General features: G+C 41.2%; 1 protein-coding gene across 1 annotated transcript; it reads left to right on the forward strand.

Annotated features, from left to right (window-relative positions):
• Nucleotides 1-1,811: 1,811 nt before the first annotated feature.
• Nucleotides 1,812-23,774, forward strand: QSOX2 (quiescin sulfhydryl oxidase 2). Its single transcript, XM_066332897.1, has 12 exons — nt 1,812-2,145; nt 6,929-7,029; nt 8,220-8,268; nt 9,388-9,496; nt 9,672-9,762; nt 11,067-11,212; nt 11,738-11,881; nt 13,615-13,744; nt 15,605-15,727; nt 16,808-16,958; nt 20,448-20,636; nt 22,720-23,774. Exons 1-12 carry the CDS (start codon nt 1,812-1,814, stop codon nt 23,268-23,270), a joined length of 2,118 nt encoding a protein of 705 aa, XP_066188994.1. The 3' UTR covers nt 23,271-23,774.
• Nucleotides 23,775-24,088: the final 314 nt, after the last annotated feature.

Below are 24,088 nucleotides of genomic sequence, written 5' to 3' on the forward strand. Positions count from 1 at the left end.
GGCTTCAATATCAAGATTACTCTCCTTCAAGGTCTAATATTTTGTTTGCCTTGGGTTTGATCAATATTAACCTCCTGGGTCAATAAATCTTGATACTAGCCTCAAGAGGAGTCATTATCTTTCATAGAAAATGATTATTTCTCAGTTAAACCCTACATTTAATTCTCCTGTAATCCATCTCTTTCATCTTCATACATTTAACAATTCTTTAGAATAAAATGTGCTCTAAAATATCTTGGGCACTGCAGATTTTTAAAATCCTAATTAGCAGCTGCTACAAGGTTTTTCAATTCTTGGAAGCTGTAACCATTTAATTTTTTTGCTTGCTGTACCCAGAAAAAATAAAGAGACAGAAAACCCCAAGGCTGGGATGTGATATGAGAAACCATTTAGGTTGTAGCTGTAGATATGGATCAAAAGATATGTGTCTGAATCACCTTAGATTTACTAGTCAAATAAAAGAAAGGGTCAGGAGAAGGCAAAAGTAGCAGAATTTTACTCTTGCACTGTTTGTGGGTTGCTGGCCACAAACAATGATAAATTAAGTTCTAATCCTGAACTCGCCCAGTGGGCCTGAAGTAAGAATTAAAACCCCTTTGTTTCCCACTTGTTCTTCAAGGATTAAAAGTGTTTGTGAGCAACAGAAGCAAGAATTATCTTTTCAGAAACCCCAGTCTTTCATTATCTGAGTTTTAAACTCCTCTGAGACCCTTCTCCGGGGATGTTGTTTGATTTCTGCTTCTCATTAAAATAATGAAAATTCTTGAGCCCATGTTTAGAAATGAGACTTCCATACTGGGCTGGAGCTATAACAGGTGCTAAAACCCATTACTAGTGCACATCCTGAATTTATGGAAAGGACAGAACTTCTATCAAACCGCCTACACACAGCCTTTCATCGGAGCTTCTGTCTGAGGAGAGAGAGCTCTTCCCTGCCGAGAGAGGTACTTTGGGATGAAAGGGCTCTCGACCCAAAGGCTGCCCTGCTTTCATCCCTGCTCAGCAAGAAGACTCGTGAAGTCAAAACTTCTCTTCCTATATCAATTGTCACATAAATCTGGCCACCGAGTAATCTCACAGAAGGCCAGAATGGGTAAGACTGGGAGGGACCACAGCGAGTCCAGGAGTGCATCCTCCTGCTCCAGCCGGGTTATCCCAGAGCACCGGGCCCAGGATTGTGTCCCTTTGGTCCAGGATTGTGTCCCTTTGGTCCAGGATTGTGTCCTCCTGCTCCAGCCGGGTTACCCCAGAGCACCGGGCCCAGGATTGTGTCCCTTTGGTCCAGGATTGTGTCCCCCTGCTCCAGCCGGGTTATCCCAGAGCACCGGGCCCAGGATTGTGTCTCCCTGGCTCTGGATTATCTCCGGTGAGGAGACTCCACGGCCTCTCTGGGCTCCTCTCTGGGCAACCTCCTCCCGTGTGGGGCCACTTGAGCGACGAGCGCTTTTCTAACACTTGCCGCTTGTTGACTGCCCTATGTTTCACGCAGTGAATCAAACATCAAAGAACATTCCTTTTTTTAAAAAAAAAAAAATTATATATTCCATATTTTTGCAACGCTTAGGGGAAACGGAGAGTCCTTATTCCCGTACAGGACACCGGAGGGTCTCTGCTTCCCTGAGGGACACCGCGAGTCCCGTCAGGGAACACGGGCAACCTCCGCTCCCCTCAGGGCACACAGGACAGTCCCTTCAGGAACACGGACAATCCCGGCTCCTCCCAGGAACACGGGACAGTCGCCGATCCCCGGAGGGACGCGGGGCAGGGGCGGCTCCCCTCACGGCACGGCGCTGCCCTCAGGCCGGGCCGCCATGGCCGGCGCGTTACTATGGCGCGGCCCCGCCCCGCCCCTGTCGGCGCGTCCCAACATGGCGGCGGCGGGCGGGGGCCGGCGGGCGCTGCTCCCGCTCCCGGTGCCGCTCCCGGTGCCGCTCCCGCCGCTGCTCCTGCTGCTGCTGGTGGCCGCCGCCACGGCGCGGCTCTACCGGCCCGGCCACGACCCTCTGACCGTGCTGACGGCCGGTTCCGTGCGGCCGGCGCTGCTCAACTCCTCGGCCGCCTGGGTGGTGCAGTTCTACAGCTCGTCGTGCGGCCACTGCATCGCCTTCGCGCCCACCTGGCGAGCGCTGGCGGGGGACGTCAAAGGTGAGGCTGGGACCGGGTCACGGCACACGGCCCCGCCGGCCCGGCCGCTGTCCCGCGGCCCTTCGCGGCCTCCCGCCGTGCCCGGAGCCGGTGCAGGGCCGCGGCCGTGTCCCGAGGGGCGCTTGGGCTGGGGAACGCGGGGCCTCGGTCACTGTGTCACCTTTGGGCCATGCCACGTGTGGCCGGGGGTTGTGTGAGCTGCGGTGCCTCGGTGTGTGCATCACCCTCATCCCCTGCTCTGGTGGGGTGCCTGGTGTGTGCATCACCCTCATCCCCTGCTCTGGTGGGGTACCTGGTTTGTGAGCATCACCTTCGTCCCCTGCTGTGATTATGCTTTGGTGTGTGAGCATCACCTTCATCCCCTGCTCTGGTGGGGTGCCTGGTGTGAGCATCAACTTCACCCCTTGCTGTGGTTGTGCTTTGGTGTGTGAGCATCACCCTCATCTCCTGTTCTGGTGGGGTGCCTGGTTTGTGAGCATCACCTTCATCCCCTGTTGTGGTTATGCTTTGGTATGTGTGCATCACCCTTATCTCCTGCTCTGGTGGGGTGCCTGGTTTGTGAGCATCACCTTCATCCCCTTCTCTGGTGATGCCTGGTTTGTGAGCATCACCTTCATCCTTTCCTGTGGTTGTGCTTTGGTGTGTGAGCATCACCTTCATCCCCTGCTGTAGTGGTGCCTGGTGTGTGAGCATCACCCTCATCCCCTGCTCAGGTGGTGCCACACAGCCAAAATAGCACATGGGACAGAGCAAGGGGTGGATGGTGGAAGCACACCTCCAAATGAAAGGTTTTGAAGGAATCCAGGGGTAAAACATTACCGTGCACGCACACAGCGGTCCAGCTGTGGGTTTGCATGTAAGTGTCCCTGTGTACCCGAGGTTTGTTTAGACTGAACTCTTGAAGGCATAATGTTTATCTTCTAAATGTTTTATGAAGAGAACAGCTTGTTTGAGAGGATAAATAATACCGTGGCACTGGGGAGGCCGTGCACACACTTGGTTTATGTCTTGGAAATTCAGTGTGGATGGGCTCGAAGGGGGAAAAGGACCACCAGAAAATAATACATAAATCAAGCAAAATGAGAAACAGGTTTTTGGATTTATCAATTAAATTTATCAATTAGTGACTTTAAAAGTAGTGGTGGCCTCCACAGCTTATGCTGAGGAACCTGCCTCACTGTTTCAGTTGTTTGGCAGGTGCTGAAGTGTTTTACTGTGTTTGTAGATGTAAGGAAACAAACAAGTCCCTGAGGTATTGATTAAAGTTCAGTACTTCTGCTGGGGAGGAAACCTGAGATCAGATTTGTAGGAAATGTTATGCTTAATATAGCAGTGTAAAAGGCTTTTAAACTACTCTTAATTTCACATTTCACCCAGGAGACTTTTCTAGGATGGATACAGCAGTTTTAATGCACTTTGAGAGGGACTGAAGAGCTCTGGCTGTTTTGTGACACTCTGAAAAGCATTAACAACTCACATGAAATGTAGGTGCAGTATTCAGTGTACATTTAGGTGTATGGAAATGGAAACCCACCCTAAAATAGGTCCTGATGAACTCATCACACGCTGAGGCATTGTGATTGATGAGCAAAAACTCAAAAGCAGAGAAACACAGAGCAGTCATGGTTTTCAGAGCACCTCAAATGCTCCTTCCTTGCATGAGAGGTTTGTTTATAAACCAGGAACTTTTTTCTGTTTAATTTACATAAGTTTATGTAACATTTTCTCTACTGATTTAGTCTGCTTGTGGCCAAAATAATATTAGATCTTTGCCTTCTTTGAAGTAACAAAGAGGTCTTTGAGCACAGCAGTGGAGAGCATGGAGAGCCCAAACTGGTCAGAGCTTTGGTCCAAATAAGACAGGGATTTATGCAGGATTACAGCAGTGTGGTACCTTTGTAACTTGTAAGGATTTCTTCAAATACATATTTTCTTTCTCATCTGCAGACATGGTAACTGCAGATGCTGATATGCACTTGTACCACTGCAATCACTTAAAGGCCTCTCTCTCCTTTAATCCATTGACTTTTTATGAAAACTTTCCATTTAGAAAGTGGATTTTGAGTGTTTGTGGACATTGGCACAACCAGCAAATGCTCTTGGCTTCTGGTGTTCCTTGTCAGCCAAATATTTCTATTTTCAAGCTGGATGAATGGATTTTAGCAGACTGAGAACAGTCACACTTTTCTTTTGGTACCTTCATCAAAGAAACCAAACCCAGAACCTTTTGCCTGTTTAATCTGTCTCAAGATTTCTTTTTCAGAAATATTTACTCATCTGCTAGGATATTAAAGGGTATCCTTGAGGATGCAGATTTTACATTAGGAAACTCCTAGATCACTGAGGTTAATGTTTGCTGGTTTGGTGTCCAAACAAAATCCAGTTAAATTGGTACAACAGCTTTGTCCAAAAAACGCCTGTACTAATAGATTTAATTTTTATTTTGTTTCTCATTTGTTAAATCTTGGCAATACTACCATTGCAGACTTCACAGCAGAAAATAATCCGCCTGAAAAATAGGATCAGTGTTTGTTTCTGTGTAATTTATGGGGTTTTTTTTTGATACTCTCTCTTTAACAGGCTTTAAGCTCAGTCAGTGCTGTTACTTTCCTAATCACACATTTCATTTTATTACAGCAGTGACCAAAGTGGCCATTAGAGTTAATTGCCCTTTTTGTGTCTAAAATATGATTAAGTCTATCCAGCAAAATATCCAGAGGCTGGAATTACGTGTAGTAACAAACCCTTGGACAACCTGTGAATTTTACACAGAATCAATTCACTCCTCAGGATTTGGAGTCCAAATTTAGCAGGTTTTGTTTCAAATCCTGCAGGAATGATTTCCTGCTAGAAATTGTTCTTTGAACACATTTGGTGGGGATCTGCAGTCACCTCATCACGGTTCAGGAAACAGTCAAGTGTCAAAATAGGCAATTCTCAAGTAGCTGTGAGAGAGAGGTGCCTGTGATGAGCCTTTTGCCTCTCTGACTGAAACTTCCTGATGGAAAACACCCAGATTTCTGAAAAGGAAATATATTCCTTGTCATTCAAGGTCGATGCTCTGGCATTTCTCACGTGGGAGGTTTGACCCACCTGCAGGATTCCAGTTTGTCCAACACAATCCTGCCATTCACTGGAGCTTGTTTAGCATAAACAGAGATTGTGTTGGTTAATGCATCCCTCATCTGCCTCTTCCCCATCGTTTGTGAGTCAGTATTTTGAAACCACTCATGCTAATTTAAAATTAATCAGCATTTTAAAAGCAGCCAGCCCAGACTACAGCAGTAACTCCGGAGTGTCAGCTGTGCACTCCCAACAACTCTGGCATCCCTTGGAAAGGAAAAGCTCCTTTTCCAGCAGCAGCAGGAATGTTAAGCAGCACGTCCCAGCTGGTGCTCTTTAACCCGAGCGTTTAGTTGGGATGGGGCTGCCTTTTTTTTTATTTTTTGTGCCGGGTTATTTGCATTGTGCACAGAGAGCTCCTATTCATGGCGTGGAGGAGGACCCAGACAGGTGGAAAAAGGAGGAGGAGTGGTGAAAGTTGAATGAAGGAGATAACCAGAAGCCAAACTTTTCTTTTGTGTTTTGCATTTTATTTGATGAAATGGGCTGTTGTGTCCTTTGTGCTGCTGTGAATGGGTGCCCATCTGCTCCAGCGTGTCCCAGGGCTCTCCTGGTGCCCGCTCAGCTCTTGGCATGTTCAGCACAAACCTCTCCATCAGCTGCCTCAGCCTCCTCCAAACACAAGTGAAGGTCGAGCTAAATTTCAGGCACCAGAACTGTCCATCAGCTCTTGAACTTGATGAAGCTTTCGTGCTCTTTGCTATAAAAGCAGGTTTAATTTTAGCGCTTTTTAAATTTTATTGGGAATTGTGCGGGAGCTTCGAATTCTGCCCCACGGCTGGTTTGATTGAACTTTGCTTTAAAAAGCAACTGTCTAAGGATTCTCTGGGAGTGGTTCTTCCTTAAAGTGATTGCTGCAGCAGAGCCTGGCTAAAAAAAAGATAAATTCCCAGCAAAAAGAGAAGGGAAATTCTATAAGTTAGTTGAAAGCTTTTATTGAAGTTATATAAGTATATTTATGGGAATCCTTGAACTCTCGTGGTTATTGCTATAAAGAAAAGTCAAAAACACTCTGGTTAAAACTCAGGTGTTTTGGGGGATATAACTAATGTATTTCTGAACAATACTGGTAGATAAATACAGCTTTCAGCAGACACTGCATAAGCTGGGGGTTGTGTAATTCTGAAGCCTCTGAGAAAATTGTAAATCGGAGAAAAAGCAGCTTGTTAAAAAAGCCCTAATACAAGGTGCATTAAATTTATGGGCTTGTAATTGGCAGCCATGTGAATGAGTAACTGCTGGATGAATTTTATCCAGTTCTATACATTCTGCATGCTCTATTTTATGAGCACAGCTAATGGGAAAAGCTGAGGAATTTAATCCAGTTCCTTGCAAGTGTCGGGTTGGCCTTGATTTCATCTTCCTGGATTCACCCCTGGATCTGCTGCATTGTGTGCTGGGATTCCTCTTGTTCAGGTGCAGGGAAAGCACCGAGGCAGCCAAGACAAACAGGGAGGGTTTAGTTATTTTAAAAATCAGTAGATTGTATTACACTGGGGGATGGAAATGAATGGCAAATGAGAATCGACCCGGGGCTGGATTTTTATGCCACTGGAATCTCTCTGAGTCCTGTTGCTGGTTTCCATGGGAAGCAAGGTAATTCATCAGCTGGGATCCGTGGGCACTCTTGCTGAAAATTGAAAAATATCTTTGTTTGCAGACTGGGAATCTGCAATTAGAGTTGGAGTGCTGGACTGTGGGGAAGAGGGGAACTATGAGACGTGCAAAGAATACGGGATTCACTATTACCCAACTTTAAGGGTAAGTGGCAGAACATCCTGCCTTGGGCAAATGATGCATGTTGTGTAGTAATTAAACTGTGTAATTCATTGTTTTGTAGCTGGAGTTTTGCTTTGCTTTGCTAAGAAAGCTGCAGAGTTGATAAAAGATTAATTTGAGGGGAGGTTGCTGAATGCAAGAGCTGATGCAGCTGTTTTGAGCAGTAATTCAGTTCTGAATCAGAAAGATTCTTATTGAAAGAAGATATCATTCTGTAAAGTATCATGTTATCACGTGTATATAACCCTTAGTTTCAATAGATTTATTAGATAACCATTTGTATAAATATTTTTCAAAATCAGATGTTATGGGATTATTAATAATGTTTTCAGTTTTGGTGTGTGAAAGTGAAAGGAACACACTGAAATTGCCTCATGAAAACAGTTCATTGCATGACCAATTAAAAATTTACCTATGATGGATTCTTCACTATTTTTGTGATTAATTTCACAATATTTTTCATATTAAAATGCTTAAATTGCCTTTTAATGAGGATGTCACGTTAGCTACAAGTATCTGCTGTTGTTCATTTTGAAGTCTAAATGCAGTTTTTACCTTCTCAGTCAGTCTGTATTAGCCACATCATTAAGTATGAGCAGAATGTTGTGGATGGAGAAGGTTGAATAAACTGTTTGTGATGACAGGAGAGGCAACAGGAGACATTTCAATGTAGGATTTGTGATCTTCTACCCTGATAGTAATACCAATATGTTCATTTTCTTTTACTCTTCAAAATTTAAGTGCAAATTATGATAGCCTCTTTATTAGACACTGAATCTTTTCCATTGTATTTTTTGTAGCAGAAGGTAGCCAAGCTCCCTTAGATCTCCTGTTTAACCACTGGAGGGAGTTGGGAAAAATAGTGTTCCAAGTACACAGGCAGTTGATAGCACTGATTTGGTGATCAGTTCATTTGTGTTTGGGTTAATGTTTGCAGTACAGGATCAATACACACCACTGAATTATGCATGAAGGTATTTTTCCTCTTGCCCTCAGGTAGATGAGAAGCAGCTTTTTGGAACTTATAGGCTGAGAGGGAAAACTGCCTCTTGACCAGATAAATAAAAATATTTTGTAGTTAGAGCTGTAAAAATAATAACTCTTGAAAGCCACTTTTGTTCCTAAACTGAGTTTTTTCTCTGATACAGTGACTTTTCTTTTCTCCCATGCAGTACTTCAAAGCATTTACAAAGCAGTTCACAACTGGAGAAAATTACCAAGGTAAGAGCATTTTACTGTAAGAAACACCCAGAACAGTTTTCCTGTCAGCCAGGGCTGTGTCACACGACAAGAAAAATCCCTTTGCTTGTCAATTCCTTTGGACAGGAATGGGGTGGGCACTAAATAGCTCTTTAATAGAGACAGGATATTTCAAGTACTCTGTGAAGTGTTAATCAGAATTTTAGGCAGTCAAAACATTCCTTCAAGAAACTTAGGGATCACATTCCTTTTTTTTTTTTTTTTTTAATGTATCTCTTAATTTTCACAAATGGCTTGTTAATTTTATTAATCCCTTTTTTTTCCCAGCACACTCCTCATCAGCACGAGATCCAATTTGCTCAGTCCTGACTCGGGTGCCTTTTGATCCCTCAGCCACTTGCCAGGCATCCTGAGTTGGGAGACCCCCTATTCACATGGTGACTCCCTGAAAATAGGCTTATCCCAGGGTTTGACAGGATCACAGCTTGAGGTGGTTTGTCTGGGACAAAAGTAATGTTGTCCCTTTCTGTGGATGAACACTTAAAAGGCCAGAGGTCAGAGTTGAGACCACCTGCACCATTAACCCTTCCTGTTCTCTTGGACAGTTTGACCTTTTGGGCATTTGAAGTATTTTCTGCTTTTTAATGTAGTTCTTTTATAGCAAATAAAATATTCTCACACTTCAGTTATTTCCTCCTCTTGTTCCATGGCTTTGTGGCCTCTCCATTTGGTAGGAATGATGCACCTTGGCAGATTTTGATTTGTGGTTAATATCCTGCTGAAGTTGCCCACAGCAACTGCTGTGAAAATGTTCACATTGAAAATCAAGCATTGTTTGAAGAGAAAATCAGCAGGGCAGGCAGATGGATATGTTTGGAAAAGTCTTGAGGTTTTATTAATTTTGGGGTGGGGTGACAACTTTTAAATACGATTTCACAGCAACATGAAAATGAAATCCTATGACTAAATCCTTCGTTCCTTTTCTTCAGCCAGTGGTATGCTGGGTTTTAAGTCTGAATTGAAAGCAAAAACCTGACCCAGAAAAGCATGAGAAAACCCACATGCACAGCAAACTTTCATGTGAGTCATTTTTTTCCCCAGTTTTCTGAAGGGTTGTGTTTTTTTGGGACCTGTTCCCAGCAGGAGCAGATCGAGAGCTGCAAACACTTCGTCAGATGATGATTGACTTCCTCCAGAACCATTCCCAGGAGGTGAGACCTCCTGCTTGCCCATCACTGGATCCAGTCTTGTAAGTTCCTTGTTTTTAAATGTAGCTGCTCTCTGTTTACTCAGTTCATCAAATAAATTGTAGAAGATTAAAAATGAAGTGAGGTTGGTTCTGCTATGAGATTGTAAAAGGAAATTCCATGAGTAACAGTGGGTGTATTGCATTTTGTGCTAAATTGTGTTTCTTTTCTTCAAAGGCCCAGTGATGTCCCATCTCTTTTTGAGAAGAGCAGCCACCACTACACAGCCATTGTGTTTGAGAGCAACAGCTCCTACGTGGGCCGAGAGGTAACGTGGCACTTGTGAGGGACAGAGTGGCTGTGAGTGGATCTTACCAGAAAGCAGCTGGGTCTAAAATTGTTTAGCCAAGCAAGAGCTCTCTGATTGCAGCACTAGAGCAGCTCACACATGTTTAGGGGATCATAAAACCCAGGGGTTTTATACAGCTGTGGTGTTCACTCACACACAGGAACTTGCTTACAAAAGAACGTGATGTCATGTTAACTTCTTCCATTCTCACTTTAGTAGAAGGTTAATTTATCAATTTCATTCTCAGCACAATTTTCTTTCTAGAATTTGAAAGATCACAACAGAAATACTGCCAGATTACATTATTGTTTTGTTACTACTAGAGAACCATTTTTAGTAGTTGTTCTTCTGGCCAACTGTTTGTAATAATCTAAAAACTCCAGTTCCCTTTCTTCACATGTAAATTTTGGGAAATAAGGATGGTAGCACAAAATTACTTACACAGAAACACAGAGGAAGTGGAAGTCCTTAGGTTTTGCCTCCCAATAAAATATTTGATTGGGCATTATTTCCCCACCTAACGAGCCTGCTGTTAGCTCAGACAATTGTTACTTTTCTCTTCCTGCGAAAATCTAGGATAAGTGAAGAAAAAGAAATTGCATAATTATCTGAGCATAGTATGTGTGGAAACATCCAGTGTCTGCAAAATGTTTCTAATTAGATTAGATGCTGAGATGGCCCAGTGTCATGAGTGGAGGAGATTGTGCTGCCAAAAGTGGGAATCACTTTGGGATCAGGCTGCTTCCAGGCATTTGTTCTCTGGAAGCTGCTGTGGTGATGTAAGTGGGCATTACTGAAGAAATGTGAAGGTTATAAAGTTCTTCAGCTTTTTATCACACTCTGTTTTTATTATCTACAGTTAGAGGGGAAGGCAGAGTCATTTGATTAACACAAAGTGGAGCCTGCTTTCAGAATAAAAAATGTTTGCTGGTGTTATGTAGTATTTGAGCTTTATAGAATAGTTTAGTGAAACAGAAAATAGCATTATTTTCATGTTTATAACACAAGACAAACCTTCCCATACTGCTGAAGAAAAGGAGGCCATGTGTCCTCACTGATGGAAGGAAGGAGGAAAAGACCAGAATAGACCAAGAAAAGATAAAATAAATAAAAGGAAGAAGTGAAATTGTTCGTGTGCATGGAGCAGCCATAGCTGCACTTCCTGCAAACAGCTTAATGATGCCCTTAAAGGATGATGCACTTCACCTGTTTATGTGTCTTGTCCTGCAAGATTGGATATTCCTTGAACAATGTATAATTCATGGCTTCCTTTCATTACCCAGGTTATTTTAGACTTGATCCAGTATGAAAACATCGTGGTGAGGAGAGCGTTGAATTTTGATAAACCTTTCCTGGAGAAACTGGGGGTCACCTCAGTCCCCTCCTGCTACCTGATACAGCCCAATGGCAGCCATGGATTAATTAACAAGTAAGTGATTATCTATCAGAGGGTTATGGGGAGGTTCACTTAACTTATAAAAATGCCAGGATTTGATGTCCTGACGCCTCATCAATGCACTGTACTGACTGAAGTTGTGTCTTCCCTGTATTATCAATAAAAGACCTAATACTGCTTTTACTTACCACTGTTGCCTGTTTATAGCTTTAATTTATTACTGTGATACTTCTGAAAGGAAAAAAACCTTTGGAATAAAAGTGGAAAAAAATAAATGAAGCATCGAAGTTCTTTAAAAAACCCATTTCTTGTGTAACATGAACTGACATTTGGATAATCATCATTTGTTCTTATTTTGAATGGAATTTCACACCCCTAATCCAAGTGATTTGTTATTCATAAATTGATTGTTTCTTCTCACTTTGTATCAAAACAGGCCATGCTGCATTAGGACTATAAAACATAAACCAAAGTGAATATCTTATTTTATAAATACAGTTATTTGCTTTGAACACTTTAATCTGAGATTAAAAGTGATCTCTCTTTGTCCATTTGCAGTTTGAAGCCTCTACGGTCTTTCTTTTCTTCATATTTAAAGTCACTGCCAGGTGTAAGGAAAAAACTCCTTTTGCCACTGCAGCTGCCTGCTCCAGAAAACAAAGAGGAGAGCACAGAGATCAAGGTGTGGAAAGAGTTTGATAAGTAAGTGATGCTCTTGGTTTTACCAAATTTGGGTGCTTTTTTAAATTACCTGCAGCTTTTTCCTGCCATGTGGGAAGCTGTGCTGTAATTTATTATAAAATCCTTATGCAGTTCCTTATTTTATTTCATTTCACTCCGTTCAGTTCAGTTGTGAGCAGCTTTTCAAACAATCCACAGGTGAAATTACTGAGGTATTTTGGTTTTAACAACGAATGTCTGCACTGCTCTGGAAGGGATGTTTTTACCAGAAGTGTTGTGAAATATTCAATTGCCTTGAAAATACCAAGGACTTGCCACCCACTGCCTGAAAGAAGTGATCAGTGTCCTTGAAAAAAATAAATGGTAAAGCTGAAACATTTCTGTAGGAAGTTCTCTGTGTGTGCAGTACTGACACAGTGCCCACTGAGAAGGACTTGTCAAATGCAAGTAGAAAATACTAAAGTCACTGTAAAAGATGTTTATCACCCCAAATCCTCTGAGGTTTATCTTCACCCTTTTTCCCTCTTTGAGAGAAGGATGCAAAGCCTTTGCAGAGAGATAATCCCTCAGCATCTTTAGATGGAAAAGATGTGGGACTGAGTGCTTTAATGTAATACTTATTTTCCTTTCCTAGACACTATTAGTGTCATCTTCTTTCAGTGACTATTATGGAATACTTTATATGGAACATTCTGTTAGCAAAACAACTTAGTTAAATTGAGCTGCTTTCCAGCAAGGCAAAATCTTGTTGACACGAATCTCCACTCCAAGTATCTTCCAAATAAGATCCTTTTGGGGAACCTCCTGCATTCATGTGGATGTCTCTTTATTTAAGAAACTTGAAGCAGAATTTTGCTGGGTTTTTTTTATAATTTAAGTGAGTACTTTATTAATTAAGGAGATAAATTCAGAATAAGTCTGTGGCTTAAATTAAATTATAGATGTAGTATATATGATTATAGATGATTCTGTCTTTTAATATGTTCTTTCCTGCATGTTACTTTGGAGGTGAGAACAGCCAGTTTTTCCAGTGATTGTTTTTTAATTCTGATTTACAGCAACAATAGTGCTGCTGAGCTCTTACAAGAAGGGTTAACTCTGTGAAATTCTGTTTGTTTGGGTGCATTACCCTGTCTCACACTGCCTGAAAAGCACTGAAAGCTGTGGCTGTGTGTCTGATGCATTTGTACTTTGTAAAGTGGGTTTAGTTATGAAGATATTTGGTTGTGAGAAGGAACTTTGAAAATGTTTTGCTCGGTTTGTATGGTTTACTTGTATCTGTCAGAACTCTTGTCTTAAGAGCTGTTGTGTTTTAACTCAGGGATAAAGGAGCTGCAGTAAAACTGGTGCATTTGGAAGAGGATTTCTAATTCAGTCCTTTCCAACACTGACATTTTTCAGTCTTGTTTGCACCCCTGCCCTGTGTAGAATCCCCTGTTGTTCAGAGCATGTCCTGATTCAGTTTGTGGTCAGCCCAGCAGAGAAGCTGTAATTTCCTTACCCCAGGGCTGTAATTTCATTACAAGTTAAAGCTGGCTGGGAGGCAAAAAAGTTCAGTCAAATATAAAAAAACCCCAACTTTCTCATGTGTGGTTGTGCCTCAGACCGAGCAGTCCCTGCTGGGCAGCACTCAGCAAATCACTGTGGGGTCCCAGTGCTGGGGGGGCTTTAATAACACCTCCTCCCATCAATTTTATGAGTGAGTGGTGAGGAGAGGAGTGGCAGGAGCACCCCAGGATTGATGTGTTTTCCAGGTCCAGGCTCTACATGGCTGACCTTGAGTCAGGATTGCATTTCCTGCTCCGGGTGGAGCTGGCCACGCACAAGGCACTCGAGGGAGCTGAGCTGAAAACCTTCAAGGACTTTGTCACCATCTCAGCCAAGGTAGGCACTGCTGGGCTTTGATTATTTGTGAGGATGAAGTGACTCCAGCAGAAAATTTATCGTGGGACATAAGTCTCTCAAAATGTCTTGTGCAGTGTTGAAGTGTGTGCATCCTCAGTGGCTTCCAGAAGGGTTTGGTGGCTTTATTTAAAGGCTGGTTTTGAGGTATTGTTTGCTGTTCTGACATACTTACAGGGTTAAAATGCAATTTAATTTCACCTTAGGGGGCTCAAAATTAAATAAAGCTTAAGTAGTCTGCAACATATTGAACAAACACTGTAAATATAGTCCATTTATCAGATTTTCAGGATAAGTAGCTATTGTAACTCAGTGGGATTAAACCAACCTTTGTTTTTCATTCTTGACTTTTGGATTTCATTAATGCATGCCTGGCAAATGCTGTTCTATTTAGAGATGTTAGTAGCTTCTGTCTGAATTTTGAATAAATTTGAGTACTAATTTTAATTTAATAGGCATTTAAAAATAACTGAGCTATTGAATATAATTGAGTATTTAAAAATTAAAAATGCTTACGTGTTACGTTTGCATGAAAAGAAAAATGTATATAATATAATGTGATATGACTTGAAAAAAAATAATTTTGCTTTATAATGCCAGCTTCCTTAAATGACCAATATATCTTTATTTTTGCTCACTGTGTAGCAAACACTATTTCATTTTTAAAAAGTGAATCAATAACTCTTAAGGGAATAACAAGGCCTGTATGAACCATTTCCCAATATCTGGGTTTATCTGAAAATCAGACAGACATTTCCTCAGCCAGCCAGCTCCCCCCTGCAGCCATCAGAGGTCAGAAATCTCCAGCTGGCCTCATTTCTTTAAGAAAGTGTGGTGGTAATCTTTCCATCATATTATCCCTAAAACATCCTCAGTTCTTCCCTATGGCTGATGCCATTTGAGTCCCTGATATTGGTGAGAAATGGGGAATGTTCTCTTTTAGGTCCCTGCTCATCTCCACCTGCCCTGTCCCACCAGGGGTTGCTGTCCTTGATTTGCATTTTTTTTTCTGTCATGTAACACTTCCCTCACTGCTCTCATTCATATTTCCAGGTGTTTCTGTTAGGAAATTCTTAATATTCTTCTTCTGCTGTTTATAGTGATGGTCAATCCAAAGGCACAGAGGTCTCTGATTCCCTCCTTGGGGAATTTTTGTGAGTGAAGTCCTGCTCCCTCTGGAAGGGTCCTAAAGAATGGCAGACACTTGACTTAATTCTGTAATAATTCCAACCCTCATTAAAGCAAAATACCATTTCTGCTGTAAAATAATGGCCTGAGCACTGATTTACAGCTCCTCACACTCATCTGCCAGGCTGTGGCTCCTGCAAGTTCCAAGTTAAGGAAGTCCCTGATTCCAGATCACTTTGGAAATCACTGTTACACAGGAAAATAAAAACGTTCTTCTGGATAACAACTCCTAAACTTACAGAAATCTGACTATAAAGAACTATTTTTTGTGACTGATCTTCCAAAAATGAGGATTTCAGCCTCTCTGTTTTACTCTCTTTTGAGCAACATTCTGAACTGAATTATCTTAATGTGAAATCCTACACAATGTCCAGTTGCTCTGTAGCATTCCTGCCTGCTTAGTTTTTAACATTTTGCACAAAAAAACTCGCTGAATTTTGTGAGCAAAAGCTGCTGTGAGACAGCTTTTTACTGAAAGCAGAACAAATAATGAATTTGCTCATCAGAAAACAAAAAGAAGCATTTTACAGACAGCAGAAAACATTTGGATAAAAACAAAAGCGTCTCGCTGCTAATGAGATTTGTGCTTGAAAATGTTTTCTTCTTTTTTTTTTTTTTTTTTTTTTTTTTTTTAATTTATTTTATTTTTCTCAGCTTTTTCCTGGCCGTCAGCCTGTGGTGAAGTTGTTAGAGACCTTGCAGGAGTGGCTGGTGAGCCTTCCATTAGACAAAATCCCTTATGATGCTATCCTGGATCTGGTCAACAACAAAATGCGGGTAAGCTCTTCCCACTTCCAGCATAAAACAGGGCATTAGGAAAGGATAAGATTCCATATCAATCTAAGACATCACTTACTGCTGCTCCCCCAGTCATAATGGAGTTATAAGAAGGTTAAAATGAAAATAAAGTGAAATCATTAGCAGAAAAAAACCACAACCCACGTCCACGCGAAGAAATTGAAATGGGAGAGTTGAAACGTGCAATCCTGGCTGGGTTTTATAATGAGCAAGCAATACTGGTTCCCTAATGTCATCCCCAGGGATGCAAGATTCCCAGAGGATATTTCTGACTTTGCTGTGCCTGCTGTCAGCAGGATTCTCCTGAAGGTCAGAGTTTAAGTGATGGGAAATTTACCCACTGAAATGTGCATTATTCCTGAAGAGTTTCCCCTAATACTAATTTCCCTGCTGGAATCCCATCCCGTTTTGGCAAAGCCCTGTGATAGGGTTGTCTTTGCACAGAACTTAACAATTTCTTCCCTATTTCTGTCTGAAATTTGGAAACACCCTGTGTGTTTTAGGAAGAGGAGAGAGAAGTCTCAGAAAAGAAAATCTTGCACAGGCTTTCAGGTGCAGTGAATAAGGAGTGGCTTTGTTCTAAATAATACTGAATTTTACACACAGTTAAGGCTTCACACTGCAAATCCTGTACACCTTGTGGAGTAACAGGGAATTTTGAATGTGCCCAGGGAAGCTGGAGCTCTGTCAGTGTACAGGAATATTTTTGTGTGTCGTGTTCTTAAAAAAACCCAACAATATTCACAGGTTTAACTACTTTGTGTGCTCTGTTAGACTGATTTTAGTAGGTTTGATGTCAATGATTGAACAATTTGTATCTTGTCCGAAAGGAATGAGTTTTATGATGATGCTTCAGAGTATCTGAGGCATGAACATTTTAAAGTTTGTTTTCCTGAAGTATGAATTCATTAACAACAAGTGCAGAAGGTCATTTATTGCTCTTTACCCTGGATCACCTCAGTTCCATGTGGGATCAACTGTGCTGCCACACTCAGTGATATATTTATCCCCCAGAGCAGCCTTTACATACCTTAAATAAATCTTTTTTTTATTTTGCAGATTTCTGGGATATTTCTGCCCAGGAAAGTCCAGTGGGTTGGCTGCCAGGGCAGCAGACCAGAGCTGAGGGGCTACAGCTGCTCCCTCTGGAAGCTGTTCCATACCCTCACTGTTCAGGCTGCACTGAAACCAAAAGCTTTGATAAACACAGGTAAGCAGCAAATTTTGGGGTTTTTTTTGGTCTGTAAATCCTCAAGGAATTCATTTGTGGAGGAGAGTGGCTGCAGGGCTGCACCAGCAGGGGTCAGAGCTTGGCTGCAGCAGGAAGGTTTGGAAATGTGCTAAATAAATAAAGTGTGTGGCCCCAAAGCTGGGACTAATAAAGCAGAAAAAGGAAAAAAATAAAATTCGAACAAAGAAAATTTGAGCTCCCTGAAAAGAGATGATTCAGGTTACCTGAAGTTGCACAGGGAATGAAATTTCAGGAAAATGAGGTTTAACCATAGAGTTCAGTAGCTGTAAAAGATGTACAGCCATTAGCTGATCCTTCTGTAATGTTATTTCTTAAATACTGAATGTTTGGACTGTTTGGTTGGGGCTTTTTTCAGCTGAATGTACCTGTCATTAATCCCTGCAGTGATTTACTACTTTGCCAGCACTCTGTAAAATTGCTCATTTTCAGACTTGCAGCATCTTGTGAAGCTGAGTGTTAATATTCTGGTGATGATTCCTGTTTAAGAAACATGCTGGTTATAAAATCTATTTTCCTCACTCAATGAAAATAGAATCACTAATACTAAAATTTGAGGTTTTATTCTTACCAGGACAGTGCTTTGTTTGGTTACAGTTCTATTTAGTTTTCATTTAATGACTTTTAAATGTCTTTTCCAAGGAATATGAGAATTCTACATAGACATCATAAAACTCAGAAATTTTCAATATACCAGTTGTTGATTGTATGTTAAAAAAGATTTTATTATTTCACATTATAGGTCCATTCATTTGTCCAGCATTATTTGCAGTCAGAGTGAAAACCCTTCAAATCTGAATAATTCTCCTGCAGAACAGGAATTTTTTTAATAGCAAATCATTCTGTTGTTGATTTTTGTTTCTCTCTTTGTTTTGCTTGTTGCTCATGGGGCAATAGATTGAATTTGTTCAGTTTAGTGCATTCACTGCCTGGTGAGCTTGGAGGGGTTTGTGCTGGATGATTTTTGAGCTGTTCAGCAGAATCCTGCATAACTTAAATTTCCCCTTTTTAATCCTAAAGTGTTCTGATTAAATCTAAAACAAAAACCAAAAAAACAAAAAAACTTCTTAACGTTTAACTACACAAAATTACACCTCAAATTGTGTGTTTCAAGCACGAGCCTGAAGTTAAAAATACACTGTAGAACCTGAGAACTCTTTGGCACAGTTAACCCTGGCTGTAAATCGGGCCAGATATGTGATGATCACTTCTTATGGTGAAAGAATTGGGTCAGTCTGAGACTGTGGGATTATGTCTTGGGAGGTTTTCCTCTCCTTATTGCTTGTTTAAATCCCATCTACTAAAAAGCATGATGTACTCCCTAATCCTTCCCACCACAGGTAGGGTTTTATGGTTCTTGTCCACTTTAAAGATTAGGGTTACCCTGAATTGCAGTAGTTTGGGAGGAAAGAGAAAAGGAGGATTACACAATGATACATGGCAGATGTTAATAGAAGATTCATCTGGGGGGCTGATAAAAGAAAAACAAACAAAATGAGCCATTTTGCAATTGTTTTCTTTCTGCAGCAGATGTATTTTTCTTGATCGTCCCCTCTGCTTGAGGACCTGGCACTCTGGGTGAACTCCCTGTGGCTTCCTTGATAAAATGGTTTTATTGGGTTTTATTTGATACAGTTTTAATGCTGAATGGGGAAATTTGGACCTGCAGTAGCAGGAGGGATCCAAAGGAACTCGGGACAAAACTGCTCACACCAAGGATGTGTCAAATCATTGTAGAAATCATTTCCTGAGCACACTAATTACAAGAAATGTAGTTTTAGTTAACAGGATGTGTTGGTGTGAATAAGGCAGGCTTGTGGATCTTATGATAAATTGTCTGGCATTTTTAAATCTATCGCTGAATGTGACAGATTTCCCCACAAAATGAATTTTCCAGGGTGTACCATTGCACAAGGGAACAGATGAAATTAAATTTGTACATGAATCTCTTGTTTCTCCACAAAGAGATAATTTGCTGCTTGTGTTTGTTGTTGAGGTTTGTTTTTTTTTTTTTCCTAAATACATATTTCAGTATAAATGGTAAAATTGTTCTGCCTGAAATTCGTTTCAACTTCCAAAATAATTCTCCAGCCTTTCTTTTAATGCAGTAATTTAATCTGCTTTAATCTCATAGCTTTTATTTATACATGTCTGGTCAATCACAGATATTGAATGGCTGAGGAGAAATTGTTTGTTTTTTAGGATTCCTTTTGGGCTATAAAGACTTCTTTTCGCTGCTGTGTTAAAGAATATCCTGTTGTTGTTGCTAAATGAAGATGTTGATGAGTCTTTCAATATTTCCCATATCTATAGCAGATGAGTGCCCTGATAGTTTGAACTGATTTTGTTGATTTTTTTCCCCAAGAAAACAAAGCAATAGTAAATTACTCGTGGTGTTCAGCAGCAGGAGTCTGTAATTTGATCAATCTGCACCATAAAATGTGTTTAATTTGACAAGTGTGTGCTCGTGGTAACACACAGGGCATTTTAAAATACATTTTGACATAATTTACTGGGTCAATTAAGCATGAATCAGGAATTCTGTGAGACAGAGATGAAACCATTAGGATTTCCACAAATTATCTCAGGTTTTCAAGGCACTTAGAGATGTAAGGAGCTGCCTGCTGACACAAGAAAGGCCACAAAGTTCTCAACCTGTGCAGTCCTTACCTTCCTGCTGAATTAATTTCTCCTTTGCACTATCTTTAATGTGAGAGTGTGAATGTTGTAGAAATAAACCACGTGTTTGTGTTTATTTTAGGAGGAATCCCTGATTTATTCTCCAAAGCGTTGCTCAGCAGCTGCTCTGTGCATTCAGAGCCTGCCAAAAAGAGCCGTGGAATTAATAACTCTAATGAGATTGTGGTGCTCTCTTAATTCCTCAGAATTGTGGAGTCACAATCAGCCCTCACAGGCACCTTGTGCAGGACTCACCAGAGGGGGTTTCACTCTTGATTTTTTTAGTAGCAAAGTCACCATAAGTTCAGTGCCTGGGCATGAGCACAGAGGTGAATACAGAATATAAATATTCATTTAGTCATTGGGCAAAGAGCTTGGAGAAAGTCTCCAACTCCACAGGAGCTGGGACATACAGAAAGTGTGAGTTTTGCATATTTGAACCATTTCACGATGTTCTCTGATAAAAATAATGTCTGGTTTTCATTAACTAAGGGTGGCTTTCCCCTCGAATTTGAAGATAACTCTGAAAGGAGAAATTCCTCTGTAGAGACCCACTTGACTTTTATTTGATTATGTTATTCAGGGGTGACTTTGAGGACAACTGTACAGAATGTGTTGCATTTATTGCTTTAAACAGCCACTTTTAATTGCAGAAGTGATTCATTTCAAATCATTTCAATCCTATAGAGCAAGAACAGAGCAACTTTTCCTTTCCTTTTGCGCCACTTCACTTTCCTGCTGCTGGAGCTGTGCCTGTCCCTTGTCTTGCAGGTCTTGAGGACAACCCCCAAATTGTGCTGCAGGTCATGAGGAGATACATCCAGCACTTCTTTGGCTGCAAGGCTTGTGCTCAGCACTTTGAGGAGATGGCCAAGGAATCCATGGATTCTGTGAAAAGCTTGGACCAGGCTGTTCTGTGGCTCTGGGAGAAGCACAACGTGGTGAACAACAGGCTGGCAGGTAGGGCAGAGAAACTCCTGAGACAGAGCTGGTAGAGGATGAAAAAACATTCTCAGAGCTGGTTTCTTCTGAGATTTCACCTGTTGCTTGGTCAGGCTCTTCCTGGAGCACAAATTAAAGGAGCAATTCACCTGCTTAGTGGATAAAATATGATTACATTTCTTCCTGTTCCAGTTTAGGGTTAAAACCTGCCTTTGTTTGATTTTAGAAAATGATGGCAATTGAGCAAGAGGTTTCCTCAGGATAAAAGAACCTCAACTCTTGGCAGATCAGCAGCTGAATAAAATGAAATTACTGTCTGAAGGAAATCTGTGCCCCCTCCAGCTCCCTTTCAGTCTAACAGTGTTTTCAGTTCGACTGAAAATGCTGTTAAAATACTGGTTGTGTTTAATCCATTCTGTTATGGAGGTATCAAGTAACTAAAGCACTAAAGAAAATTGGTTTCTCTTTGCACTAAATCCCTGTCTGCTGTTATGGATCTGGGTAATGCAGCATTAGTTACAATTTAAATATGCTACATTGTGTTCATATTATGCTCCTGCTGCATTCCCAAGATTTATGAAGAATTAAATACTGTCGTGAGCACAAACAGTTTGCCTCCTTTCTTTGAGGAGAAAAGAAGTAAATAATAAGAGATTAAATAAAAACATCCCCTAATTTTGGTTCCTGTAACAGGCAACTCCTGTGGACTTGGAGTTGCTAAGTGGTGGAGCAATGCACTTATTTAGAACATTAAGGTATTGGAAAACTCACATGGATATTGATTTAGGTGATGCAGCAGCCAGCTAAAATACCCTTTTAGTAAGAAGTATAAACACACTGGAATAAATAATAATGTTAAATTATGCTTTTTCAGTTTGCTAAAAATTTCTCTGTGGGACAGTGATGTATTTTCACCCTTAAAAGCTGCATCTGTATTTGTGGTGCTGCGTGAAAAATGATGTTTGGTCAATGAAAACACCTTGGGGTGGGGGTCAGGATATGGCTCTGCCCTATTGAACTATTCCCTGTTCCTTTGGAATGCTCAGGATTTACAACATTTCCCTCTTTGGCAGGAAAACACAAGGTACAGGGAGTTTTCTGTTTGTAGCCTTGCTGTAACACGTTTTGTTTCTGCATTTTCTGTTGAAACAAATTGATTGCTGAGTGATCTTTAGGATAAAAAAAAGCAAATTTGCTCTCTTGCTCGTAAATATCAAGGAGACAGATATTTTTAAATATCTTTTGAATCTCTATTTTGCCAAAAATTGTGGGGAAGTTTCCTGCTTTTAAAAAGAATAAAAAAAATAAAATGAGAATAAAACATGAAATAATTATTTCTAAAATATTTTAATTGCTAGTGTACTAATCAGGTAAATAAATTAGGGTTTTACCAGGTGGAGATTTTTTTAATGAAGATTATCTCTAATCACATTTTAAAATACTGGTTTTTAGAGCAAAGTGTGAGACCAGCTGCAGCATTCAGCTCAGAAACGTGGCCAGAGCTGTGAGCATCTGAAATGTTAAAATTAGATCTAATTCAAGACAGTGTTTTTAGCTAAAAAAAATACATCTTAAACACGAACATGGCTTTTAAAACACTGCAAACAGTTTGTTCTGGTAATGGTGCAGAGCTGTGGATGGAATGATTCTCAACACAGAAACATGAAAATATCCCAGTGTCTGGCCTTGGAGCTGCTCTTGCTAACCAGGCAGAAAACAGGGATTAAGGAGTGAAAAGAGCAGTTTGTTTTGCACCATAATTCAGGTTAACCCTACAGGGCCCAGGCAGTTGTGTGTTCCTGCCTTCTGAAAGCAGCAATTGCAGGATTTGGGGTTGGGATTGAAATGCTGCAGCTTTTACTGTGAGAAAAGGGAAATGATTGTGATTTAGTGTTTGTAGTTGGAAATGTCTCGGGTGAGAATTGATGAGAAAACTTCCAAATTTGTGATTGTCTTTGTTTAATTCAATTATTGTGCTGTGGACTTTATGCCAACCTCACTGAAAGTGGAGAATGCTCCCTGGGCAGTGACTGATGCCGCAGCTTTCCCAATTCATTCCTCCTGACTTTTTTTCTATTTACATTTTTCTCCTCCCAATTAGGTGATTTGACTGAAGATCCAAAATTCCCCAAAGTTCAGTGGCCAACTCCAGACATTTGTCCTGCGTGTCACGAAGAAATCAAAGGGCTGCACAGCTGGAATGAGGACCAAGTCCTGAAATTCCTGAAATCCCACTACAGCAGTGAAAACATCCTCTATAAATACACCGAGAGCCAGGCTGACCCCAGTGACAACGAGCAGGGAGACACGAGGGAGGTGAAAGACAAAAACCTGCTGAAGAACTCGGGGGGAAATGCAGAAAATCAACTCCAGGATAAAGAGAACCCAGCAGATCCAGGCTCCAAAGTGTTGGAGAAACCAGCGGGAAACCCCGGAGCTGTCCAAGGTAGCGGCAAAAGCTCAGCTGCATCCGTGAACCTCCAAGGGAGCAGGCAGGCTGTGTCCTTCCTGGGGATTGGATTTTCCAACCTAGACATGAGTCTGTGTGTCATCCTCTATGTGGCATCCTCCTTGTTTTTAATGATCATGTACTTTTTTTTCCGGATGAGATCCAAGCGCTGGAAAGTGAAGTATTACCGTTCCTCAGTGTAGGAGCTCTCGCTGTACGTGGCTGTTCGGTCCCAGACACAGCTTTAATATTTATGATCAGGGATTTTTATATGCAGTATTGCTTGTTTCAGAGCCCCTTTTCTTCCCCAGACATTGCCCAGGTGTTCAGCTGAAGAGGTGGAGCTGGCCTTGAGGTCCCCAGGCTTTGCCCAAGGCCACGTCAATGTCCTCGCACGGGAGCGTTGCATTTGGCAGTTAAGATTTTTCCATGACTTCCCACCAACATCCTTTACTCATTTCCAGAGTAAACATTGCATTATGCAATCCACTGTGCCTGCTGGAGAAGGAAATTGGATATTGTTTTGTGTATTTTCAAGTCAGGTGTTATTATTTTTTTTTTTTTTTAATTCATCCAGAGCTGATTTCACCTCCCTGAGTTCCTCTGAGTGGTACCTTGGCTGCTTCACTGGGAGAAGCAGGAATTCTGATGGGGTTTTTTTTTCAGGAAACAAGAGTTCTCTTCTGATTAAATCAATTCTAAACCTCTGTGATTTTCTGAAATATTATTTACGTAGTTAAAGTAGGGAGCATTCCCTGTTCAGATCATTCATCCATTCTCTGGTACATTCCAGCCAAGGATCTGTGTGTGTCACCACTGGGGTGAGAGTTTTGGGGCACAATTAGCAGCCCCAAATTCTGATTGCTAAGTAATTGTGATGTTATCCAGGTGGAAACCAATCCTGATGAACTCTAGGAAAGGAAAACAATGTTTTTAGTGAAGGACAGCAAGATTTGGAAAACTTGAAAACTGGAAAATCTGCAAATACTGAGCTTCTTTTGAATTTCTCCATCACAAGAGA

The sequence above is a fragment of the Sylvia atricapilla genome, chromosome 19 (assembly GCF_009819655.1).
Source record: "Sylvia atricapilla isolate bSylAtr1 chromosome 19, bSylAtr1.pri, whole genome shotgun sequence".
Lineage (NCBI taxonomy): Eukaryota > Metazoa > Chordata > Aves > Passeriformes > Sylviidae > Sylvia > Sylvia atricapilla.